Genomic DNA, 9,677 nt, shown 5'->3' on the forward strand with positions numbered 1-9,677 from the left:
CCACTTCTAAATTGAGAGGATTAAACTAAAATCCGCCCTTCTGAATCAACAATATTGCATTCCTATCCAATTTAGTGCTTCTAAACAACGGTGACACCAATTCTCTTCTTACACATCTTTTTTAACATCAGTAATCTAAAATTAATGTCTTTTCAAGAACCGATGAATCAATTTTACTAAACACAAACTAACTTTTATGTTTAGAAACATTAAGGGCCTCAAATTGAGAAAAGAACCTCCCACAGTTGCATCCTAAACTACAATGTCCGGTCAAGTCAAGCATTCCCATCAAATATTCCAAATAAGATTTCCATACCTGTCTTCATCACCATCAACAGGAATAGCTATGCTGAATACAGAGGTGGAGAGACTGTTCATAGGTGTTAACTGAAGAGGGTTTGCCAGGACATCTGCAACAGGAGGCTTCACAACAGGCTTAGTTTCAGCAATGAGAGAAAGTGGTGGTTGAGGTAGGGGTTCGGATTTTCTTCTAGTATCGTCAATTTGCCCGACTAAAGGCTGGGTCTGAGTCTGAAACTGGCTTAGGTCAGACTGCGGCAGACTCGTCGGTGCGCTGGCCGCTCCTGGCGCTAAGGGCAGCCCCACGTGCTGGATGATGCTGCCGCTCCTGCTGACCGGAGGATGGCTGCTCAGCTGCTGCGCCTGGGCCAAGGGCGCGGGTACATTTGGCATAGTAACAGAAGTGGTAGACACACTAGGCACGCTGGGAGCGGGCGCGGCGGCAGGCACGTTCGTAACTCCGGGCACCACGGCGTGAGGGCCGCCGGGCACTGCCGATGGCGCGCCGCTGCCACCCATCTGCGGCGGAGGCGCGGGCTGCGGCTGCCCGGCCCCGGCGGGAACCAGGCCCGATGGCGCCGCGCCTCCCACGGCAGCCGGGGGCACTCCGGCCGGCTGACCGGGCGCGGCGGGTCCGCCCTGCGCAGGGCCCGGCCCCGGAGCCACGGCTTCGCCAGGCAGGGAGGCCGCGCCCATCATCTGCGCGCCCGTGGAGGCGGCGTTCTGGCCGGGGCCCCCGGGGAGGCCGACCGCCGCGGCGGGGCCCGCTCCGGCGCCCGCGGACGAGGGCTGCGCCGGGCTGTGCGGCTGCAGGTACTCACTCTGGCCGGCGGGCTGGACGGGCAGCAGATGGCCCGGCGGAATCTGAGCCTGGGGATACGCGAACTGCTGGGGCGTCGGCGCGGCAGAAGCGCCCACGGCCGGGCCGGGCTGCGGAGGCAGGACCAGGCCGGGCTGCGCCAGGCTTACATTCGTCAGCGGCAGGCCCTGTCCGTTGGGCCCCGGGGGGACGGAGCCAGGCGCGGCGCCCTGGGGCTGGCTGGGCGGCGGGGCTGCCATCATCTGCGGCGGCCCGGCCGCGGCTCCCGGGAACGGCGGCAGCGGAGCCGAGCTCGGAGCCACAGCCCCACCTACGGGCGGCAGCTGCGGCTGCGGCTGCCCAACGCCAAAACTCTGCGGCGGGGCCGGGGCGGGCTGGCTCATTTTCTCCGACGGCAGTAGCTGTGACACAGCAGTCAAGGAGCTGTCAGTTCCCGAGTCGGGCCCGTGCGCCCCCGGCATGGAGGCCACCACCACCACCACGGACCCTCCGGTGGCGCCCAGGCCGCTGTCCCGATCCGCAGTCTGGTCAAAAGTACTGCTGTGCCGAATGCAATCCCCGGACCGGGTCAGGACGCTGCTGTCGGAATCACGCTCATAGTATTCCATGCACGTCCATCGGCCGCGTCTATACGGCTCCCCGCTGCCGTGGTCCAGCTTGATCACGCGGAAACGGGAACTACATGTGGTGGGGGGCTGCGAGGGGGCGGCAGTCCCTGGCCCGGCGGAGGGGCCCGCGACCGGGGGGGCTCCGGGGGCCCCCGAGGAGGGGGCCGGGGTGGCGGCCGCCGCTAAGGTACTGGCCAGCGCCCCAGCCACGCTGCGGGCCGAAGCGGCTCCTCCTCCGTTGGCGGGAGTGGCCGCCGCGGCCGCCAGCTGCCCGTCCAGGACGAGGTTGGGGGAGACGGTACCGGGAGTCTCCGCATCCCCAACATTGTTGAGCGTCTCTTCGGAGGAGCTGCGCTCGCAGACCTCCTCGGGGCCGTAATCCGTGGCCCGAGAAACGTCGAATATCTCGGAGGAGACGTCCTCTGTGCGTGACTCGTCCGGATCGTCCAGGCTCTCGGTGTCCTCGGTGATGCTAGTGGCCACCTGGGCCGTGGTGACACTGGTGATCTGGAAGCAGCTCTTCTTCTTGGCCGGCATCTTGGACATGGTGAGGAAGGCTGGAGGGCAGAGAGGCACGCCGGCTCCTCTGCGATCTTGCCGGAAACCAGGAAGGGCAGAGCAGGGCCCCCAAAGACAAAGTCCGCGTCCGCGCTGGGGTCTGAGGCCCGCCGCTGTAAGAGTCACGGGTTGATCCGTGCGTCGGTCGCTCCGCGAGACATCCTCCTCCCGTTTCCTTCTCCGTGTCGGTCTCTTCGGCTCTGCCCCCGTCTCACTCGCGCGGCGGCTCCTCCTTCCTTCTCGCCTCCCAAAGTCGCGGCGCCTCAATTCAATACCCCCAGTGGCGGCGAAAGCGCGATCCCAGGGGCGGGCCGGCTGCTTCCTCCTCGCGTCGCCGGGCCGCCGTGGTCAGTCCAGCTCGGCGCTCCGCGCGGTCAGCAGGCCTAGGCTGGGGGTGGGAGTGGGAGGGCGAAGGGGAGGAGGCGGCGGCGGCGTGAGGGGCGGTGCTGTCCCACTCCTCGAGCCAGTGCCGGCGTCAGCTCCGGGCTCTCGGACGCCGAGAGGGAAGAAGGAGGAGTGGCGAGTCCGGAACCGGGGATTCCTGATTCAGCCAGGAGCCGCGGGCGGCGGAGCTTCGGTGCGGCCGGGCGGCCCTCCCTCCCCGGCTCTAGCCGGAGCTCAGCCCCAGGGACATGTCGACTGTCTCTAGCGGAAACCCACTCCGGGGGAGGGGAAAGCCGGCTCGGTCCTCCCCTTACAGGGGGAGCAACCCCCGCGGGCGGGCGGCGGCGGCGGTCTCGGCCTCCCCTCGCGGCTCTTGAGAGAATGAGGGGCGGCGGCCGGCAAGCGGCGGCGCTCTGGGTGTGTGAGGTAGCGGCGGTAGCTTCTTCGGCTCCTCCTCGGTGCGACCGGTTCGCAGGCTCTGGAGAAACTGAAATTCAAACTGCTGAAGCGGCGGCTGCAGCTCCCTCCCCTCAGCCAAGATGGGGCTGAAATGGCCGCGCCAGGGATGCTGGGAGGAACAGCAGCCCGGCTACCGCCGCCGCTGCCGACTAAAATGCCGCCGCTGCCGCAGCCACCGCCAGCGCCGCAGCCGCCGCCGTTCCGTGACGCACCGGCGTCGTGACGTCAACCGTCCCGCCCCCTCCGGTTTCCTGCGGAGTTTCGCGTGGAGGCTGGGGGGGCGATGGGCGGGGCTAAAGGTTATAAAAGGGGAGCGGTTTTTTTTTTTTTAATTTAAAAATTTTTTTAATTTAAATTTTGCGCTATAGGTCTTTAAGAGTTGAAGAACTAAAGACTCTTAAATTCCAAGCCTAGAAAAACTTACAGCCGCGCCAATCGAATGTTTTTATATCGGTTTATTCCGAGACACTGGAAGACTGGAGGTCATGTGCTTGCTGTGTCTAATGTTTAGCAAAATCTTAGTGAAACAAGGCGATAGGAATGGGGGTTGGGGGCGTTTAGCTAGGATAAGGAGGGAGACGGCTGGAGGAACCGAATCACTTAAAAAAGTCTTTCCTGATAATAATTGTTATCCACTATAGTCAGAGGAGTGAAACGTTGAGAGAAATGGGGATGATTAACCAAGAATAGCAAGCCAGATTGAGTCAGAAAAAGGATCTTATAGCCAGAAATTCTGTCTCCAACAATGGCATCAGGAGATGGTTTCTTGCCCAGGGTGAGGTCAGTTTAAAAAAAGATTGGAGGTTACCAACATATTCCTAATTTTCCTGAGTTTGTTGTGATTCCAGCATCGAAGAGTTCATTTAAACATCTTGAGATTGTTTTTACTTTCAGCATGAAATCAGCTTATGGGCTCCATAAATGTAGAACCTACTGCGTTAAATAGTTGTAGCTCTTTCTTTTGTTTATTCTAAAACTCCTAGTTGGAGCCAGAGTGTTAGATGTTTTGGATTGGGCCATGAACAATCAGAACAAGTTAGAAAGCACCCTTTCCTGTCCAGAAAGCAGCTATGACAGTACTGGAGAATTTATCACTTAGTTGCCTTCTGGCGAAAGAAAATGGTAAGGCCATTCTTTTAAATAGTTTAAAAAAAAAAAAAAGAGGAAGGCGGCTCTTGAACTTTGACATACTAATACATCATTTAGGTAAAAGCTAAAATGTCTTGATGGAATTCAAAATTTCATATCTATTACAGCTTTAGCAGTCATACCATAATGACTGACATAAATCAGTTAATCACTGTACTCAGTTCTCTAATCTTTGAAGAATAGAAATACTTTTTATCCCAAAGGATGTTTTGGTAATTAAAATTTACAGAGAAGTTTTTAGGTCCTTAGTTGTAAATAATATACAGAGATTTGTCGTTTAACTTTAGTAGAACCCATGTCCTCCATACCCAAGTGACTGAGGTCAGGATGTGAAATAAGACCACAATAACATCCCTGTTTCTTAAGCGGGTGGGAGAGAGTAAAGTAACAAAGTGTAACATTATGCTGCTATTGTGGCAGAGACAGCTAATGGAATATTTCAGTTCTAAATCTGTAATTTCAGTAATTGTGAGAGAGTTTTCCATCAGTAAGTTAGATCAACTGGTTACATCCAATATGAATTTATAAAAACTTAATTTCATTTTGGATTGATTTCCCAGATTGTTAAAAAGGGTGACCATTGGGTGATGTTGACTGTGCGGCTTTTGGAAAAATAAGTATTGTATGCCTGCTTGTCCCATTACATTATTTTATGACGTCAACTTCTTGATTACTTGTTATGATACTCTTAAATCACACATTTAAAGGAATCATCTTAAAGTAATCTGTAAGACCGTTTCTCCTTAAAGAACATGTAAAGAATTTATTATGAAATGAAGATGATGACAAAGATAATTTAGAAGACATCAGTAATGGGCTATATTTCTGGTAAGGATGGGGTTAAAGATGTTAAAAGACATCTAGCAAAAAAATAAGATTTATAAAGTTAAAATGTTTTATTTATCTATTTAAGGATTTGTGTGTGTTTAAACTAATAAAATAGTTCTTTTGAAAGTAAGTTTTACAAAAGCTTTAAAGGCCCTAGCTTCTTTTATACATTTGCTCTTTAAAAACGTAAGGAACTTATTGCATAAAACTTCTCTTAAGAAATGATAAGAATTCTGGTTGTTGCAGATAAGTTTGAAATCATTTTATAGAGAGCAAAAAATCATATAACTGCAAAAAGCTATGTAATTTCTGGTTGGTCCACAAAAAATTAAAAGCTGTCACGTAACTAATTAAAATGATGGGGCTTCCCTGGTGGCGCGGTGGTTGAGAGTCCGCCTGCCGATGCAGGGGACGCGGGTTGGTGCCTCTGTCCGGGAAGATCCCACGTGCCGTAGAGTGGCTGGGCCCGTGAGCCATGGCCACTGCGCCTGCGCGTCCGGAGCCTGAGCTCTGCAATGGGAGAGGCCACACAACAGTGAGAGGCCCGCGTACCGAAAAATAAAAATAAAAATAAAATGATGGAAAGCAGGATGTACATGGAAGTATGTGTGTGTGTGGAGAGTTCATAATAAGTAACTCGGTAGTCTAACACACTGGAACTGGGGAGATCCCTGGAGTTCCATACCTCAAGACTAGGGGTCTTACTGCAACTATCCTGGCTTTCTGCCTGCACCCAGAAACTTTAGGTGGAAACTGTGGGATTCCTTGGTTACTGCTCAAGGACCTCCAACTTGACTGTTCTACACTTTGTTCTTCCCTCAAAGACTTAATTTGAACCAATGTATGGGAAGCATATTTAGGAAGAACAGTGCAGGGGGAAAAATGACTTAGAAACTAAGGACTGTTTCCGCTGATTGGAAAAAGATAAAACAAAACAAAGCAAGAAACAACTATGGCAGCAAGATCTTTTCATCATTTGAGCGCATCCTATCCCCAAATTCTGCTAGGTTAGCATCTAACCATATCAGTTACCAGATGGAAAACTGTTTCATCGTCACAAGATCCTGGAATGTAAACTACAGAAATACTCAAGAAAACCTGACTTTTTTTTTTCAATGAATGCGTATCATATTTAAATTAGTAATGGTACATTAATCCAAACACTGTGGGATAGGGTAAAGACAATCATATTTTCAGTAGAAATGAAGCAACTGTCTAGGTTAAGTAACCTTTAGAATTAGTACTGTCAGTCAGACGGTGACATTTATTGAGCGTTCCCTTGTGTGCATTAGGAATTGGACAGCTTGTATCCCAGCCAACAAATTTTTCTGGGATTTAGAAATAACATGTTTATTTTCTATATTTTTATCACTAAATTGTTAGAAAAATACAAAGTGGAGGACTAGTTTTCAGGTTCCAAAAAGCGTTTGCTGGAAATATCAGTTGTCTGAACAAGTAGTACTGGACTTATTACTGTGATTTACCTGGGGTTCCATTTCTGGAACTATATCTTATTAATAACCCCCTGCAGTGAAGCCGTTGTGTAATATTATCCACAAAGGGGGAAAAAGGGTAACAAAAGAGGACTAAGGCTAATGAAATTCCATGAATAATCTTATAAAGAAACACATAATCTGATTGAGATGTACAAACTTTGAGAATGAAGTGTGTAAAATTTTCACATGTAGGAAAAGTTCTATTAGCTACTCTTCTAGAGTTCAATATAGTATCAAACAATGATGTCTTTTTTTAATAGTGAAGATTTCCTTGAATTCCAAAGGAAGTTCAGGCAAAATAGAGCAATTTGGTGGAAGAAAAGGGTGAATTTTGAACTAATAATAAATACAGTGTTCTATTTAAGCTTGTTTTCTTTTATTATGGAACTTAGAATCTAAAACATTAGCTCTGTGGTTTTGAAATCTAGCTTAAATGCTGCAGTGTAGGGCAACTTCAATAGAAAATCTATTAATGACTATATTCCTTTTTTTAAAAAAAACATTATATGTTACCGTTTGGGATAAAAGAAATCTGCGTTGCCTAATTGCAGAGAACTTGAGATCAAGAGTAAGCTCCAGTTTTGCTATGGACTTGTTTTCTGACTGCTGACAAGTCTATATTAATCCCTCAGTTTCCCCATTACTAAAAAGAAGCAACATTGTGGTAAAGAGGCGTTAAAACTACCAACCCCAGAGAAAGAATGGATGGAAAAAAATAACATGTGGCAGTGTTTTGGCATCTTTGGAGAGATAGAACTCAATGTGATGCTATTAGCAGTAATGTTTTCAATACAATTTGTTAATTAAAAAGAAAGTTATAAAGTGCACCTGATTTTAGGAAGAAGCCATATTCTATCATGGATGAACTAGTTATTTACAGACATTTAATGGCCTATCATTGGTAATGTGAAATCTTCACCATCTGTTCTGTCCTTCTTGTGTATATGAATTTGGTGTATGCACAGATGTGATTATGTATCATTTCAAATGATGACATACCTTTACTTTTAGGTTGTAACTTTAACACAAAAGAGCATTGAAAGACATTGCCAATTTCTAGACTTCTGGGTTATAGTTCCCTATGTATGTTACTATTATCATCTTACAAAGTTTTTAAAAAGTGTGTTTCAGTGTAGAAACTTGTATAAGCTTTATATGGACACGAAGGTGGTCTACGTGTTGTTCACTGATAATCTGTTGGTCATTCTAACCTGGCTAATTGGACTACTTTTAATTCATAGGAGCAAAGGGTTGAAAGGCACAGAGAATCTTGACTACTTTGTATTTGAAGTTACATTTTAATTCAAAACCAGTTCTTTCCTCACTGGAAACAAAACACTTTTAGCATTTAACTTTAGAATACTTGAAATCCTACTTTGACAGCATTCATTCTCATTAAAATCTCAACTCATGACCCATGTTTGCACAAGGATTTGGGTATTACTTAAAATGTCCGTGTAATGAGCTGCTTCTCTGCAAGTTAATACTCACTTCCCTTCCTCATCTGTTGCCTGGGATCTTTGGAAAAGAAGGAAATAAAGGAAAATACAAAATCAAGGTGAAATGTTAACCATAGGGTCGTTCCAGTTGCGGTCATCAAATCCCTAATGAATAATCATAATAGTATTACTATGACATCCATTTTGTGACACTTAGCTGTTTTTAACCTAAATTGACTAGATACAAATATATTTTCATCGTCAAATATTTAGAATTTTTTCTCCATCTTCACCCTGTCTTTTCTGGATTTTGATACTAATTTTTCTTTTTTTGCATACTGCAAATGTTTATTCACTGACTGATCTAATTCTAGATTTTTTGTTTATAAAAATTTCATTCTTACTTGTTTTATAGGTACTCCATCAATACAACGGTTCTACCCTTGAAGGAAAAAATAATCAACCCTTTCCACAGAAATGCATATTTTCAAGAAACAAATTATGTGGTAATGACTCATTCACATTATCCAAATATTCTCTACTGAATTTCTTTCAGCTTAACTACTGTGTTTAAAATAATTTTGCTTTTTAATATTTCATTTGAAATATTATATTTTGGTGAAAGAAAAAAATCTCCTAGTAGCACCAGCCTCATATTTGTAACAAACAGCTTCAAATATCTACTTGTTCCTTCATTCAAAACATATTTAGAAGCCCACTATATGTTGGCTTCTTTGCTAGACTTGGGGAAAACACTTATACCCCTTGTTCTAATAGGTCTTGTGTTTTAGTAGGGAAACAGACACCAAATAAAAAAGTTGTAATTTCAAATATTCATAAGTGTTAAGAAGAAACAAAGCAGTCATGGAAGGTGGGAGCCAGGGCACCTTAGGTGTGTGCCAGGTGGGCCCTAGGAAAGGCTTTTTGAGCCAAGGGCAAGCTCCTTGTCAATAGCCAGCATTTAAGGAGGAGAGACAGGTGCAGACAATGACCCTGAGGTAGAAACCAGTGTGTGGTGGGGAGGGAGCTGGAGGCATCTGGAGGGAGCAGGGCCAAGTGAAAAAACCTGTATTTTATTTTAAGTATAATAGGAAGCCACAGGAGGGTTATAAGGAGAGGATTAACATGATCTGACTTACATTTAAAAAGAAACCTTTTTGTTTTCTTAGTCTCTCATAGTTTAGACTATGTTGTGTATTATGTTTAGACAGATCTAAACTTCTCATTATATAGTCAGAGATAAGTTTATAGGGCTATAATTTTGTCATACCAAAGTGGTAGAACTATCTAAGAATCTACATGACAGTTCTTATATAGACATTTAATAACTTTATAGCAAAACAAAAGCTTAATACCTGTAAGAGAGAAATCCTTTTCTCAATGAAACCCTAAACTAAGTTAATGGCAGTGATTTTGATTACTCAAGAAGAACGTGCAATGCCCCATTTTTAAAAAAAAGAAAGAAAAAACAGCTCTGAACAACAGCGAAAAAAGAAACCGTTTTGCTTAAATGCAATTATTAGATAAGTGTGATAGAACCACCTGACAAGAAGAACTTCTAACAAGTAGAGCTAATTTTAGGGAGGCTCAGAGCTGAGCCTCATTTTTCCATTGAGATAGAAATATACATAGATAA

General features: G+C 46.4%; 1 protein-coding gene across 7 annotated transcripts in view; it reads right to left on the reverse strand.

Moving 5' to 3' along the window:
* TSC22D2 (TSC22 domain family member 2) overlaps positions 1 to 5,646 on the reverse strand; it is a 57,919-nt gene extending 52,273 nt beyond the window's left edge. For all 7 annotated transcript variants that reach the window (XM_059064199.2, XM_059064198.2, XM_067033591.1 and 4 more), the window contains exon 1: positions 317 to 5,646. In XM_059064199.2, the coding sequence (XP_058920182.1) occupies positions 317 to 2,274 (1,958 nt within the window). In that variant the 5' untranslated portion in view covers positions 2,275 to 5,646. The remainder of the gene's footprint in view (positions 1 to 316) is intronic.
* Between the last annotated feature and the right edge of the window lie 4,031 nt (positions 5,647 to 9,677).

The sequence above is a fragment of the Kogia breviceps genome, chromosome 5, assembly GCF_026419965.1.
Source record: "Kogia breviceps isolate mKogBre1 chromosome 5, mKogBre1 haplotype 1, whole genome shotgun sequence".
Taxonomy (NCBI): Eukaryota; Metazoa; Chordata; class Mammalia; order Artiodactyla; family Physeteridae; genus Kogia; species Kogia breviceps.